The following is an 815-nucleotide window of genomic DNA, read 5'->3' on the forward strand; positions in this document are numbered from 1 at the left end:
TTCCAGTTAGCAAAGTTCAGGCGGCTGCAAAGTCACTGCTCTTTAGGTTCGGACGCGCTGGCGTAACCTCGTATCACCTCGTGAGCTGGTTTTAAACAGGTTTTAAAACCCTGAGATGCATGTGGGGTGTCACCCATCCCCGAGGCTCGACTGCCAGAGCGGGGGAACACAGTGTCTGTTGTCCTCCAGCTCCCCGGGAGGAGCCAGGTTGTAGTCTGCAAATGTCTGGTCCGGCCCCGGAGGCCTGACGGCGAAGGACTGGCGGCCGCCGAGGGCTGAGGAGGGAGCACGCGAGCGAGCGAGCGAGCGCGGGCGCGCGGGCACGGAGCCGGGTCCCGCCGGCAGCCCAGGCGCCGCCCCCTGTCTTCTCCGCCCCGGCACGTCGGGGGGTTCCGGGCGCCGAGACTGCAGGGGCCCCCATGGAGGCGGCCTCGCCGGCGGGACCCCGCGTCTCGCAGCTGTACGCGCCGGCACCGGCGGCCTCACTGGGCAGCCTGCTGCGCGGGCTCAAAGGCCAGCTCTTCACCTGGTGAGTGCGGGGGTGGCCGGGGCGGCGGCGGGGGCCCTGCGCGCACGTGGCGGCGGGGCGCACGCGGCCGGGGGGCGGCGCGGAGGTGGCGGCTGCGCGGACTCCCTGTCCGGGTTCCGGCGGCTCAGCACGTGCGGCGGGGACGCGGCTGCTTACCTGGCTTTGTGAGGCTCCGCGCGCTCCTCCCCGGCGCCCTCTTGGAAACGTGGGAATGTGCTTCAGGCGACTGGGGGGACGTGGACCGTGTAGGCGCGGTTAGGTCGGTCCCCGGTGGCACCCCCCCCCC

At 71.8% G+C, this 815-nt stretch overlaps 1 protein-coding gene across 1 annotated transcript in view; it reads left to right on the plus strand.

Annotated features, from left to right (window-relative positions):
* Positions 1–250: 250 nt before the first annotated feature.
* The window catches only part of SLC35F2 (solute carrier family 35 member F2), a 45,635-nt gene continuing 45,070 nt past the window's right edge, over positions 251–815 (plus strand). Inside the window, exon 1 of the mRNA XM_040631262.1 lies at positions 251–529. Within this exon, the coding sequence (XP_040487196.1) occupies positions 420–529 (110 nt within the window). The 5' untranslated portion in view covers positions 251–419. The remainder of the gene's footprint in view (positions 530–815) is intronic.

Source organism: Ursus maritimus, unplaced genomic scaffold (genome assembly GCF_017311325.1).
Source record: "Ursus maritimus isolate PB19 unplaced genomic scaffold, ASM1731132v1 scaffold_16, whole genome shotgun sequence".
NCBI classification, from domain to species: Eukaryota; Metazoa; Chordata; class Mammalia; order Carnivora; family Ursidae; genus Ursus; species Ursus maritimus.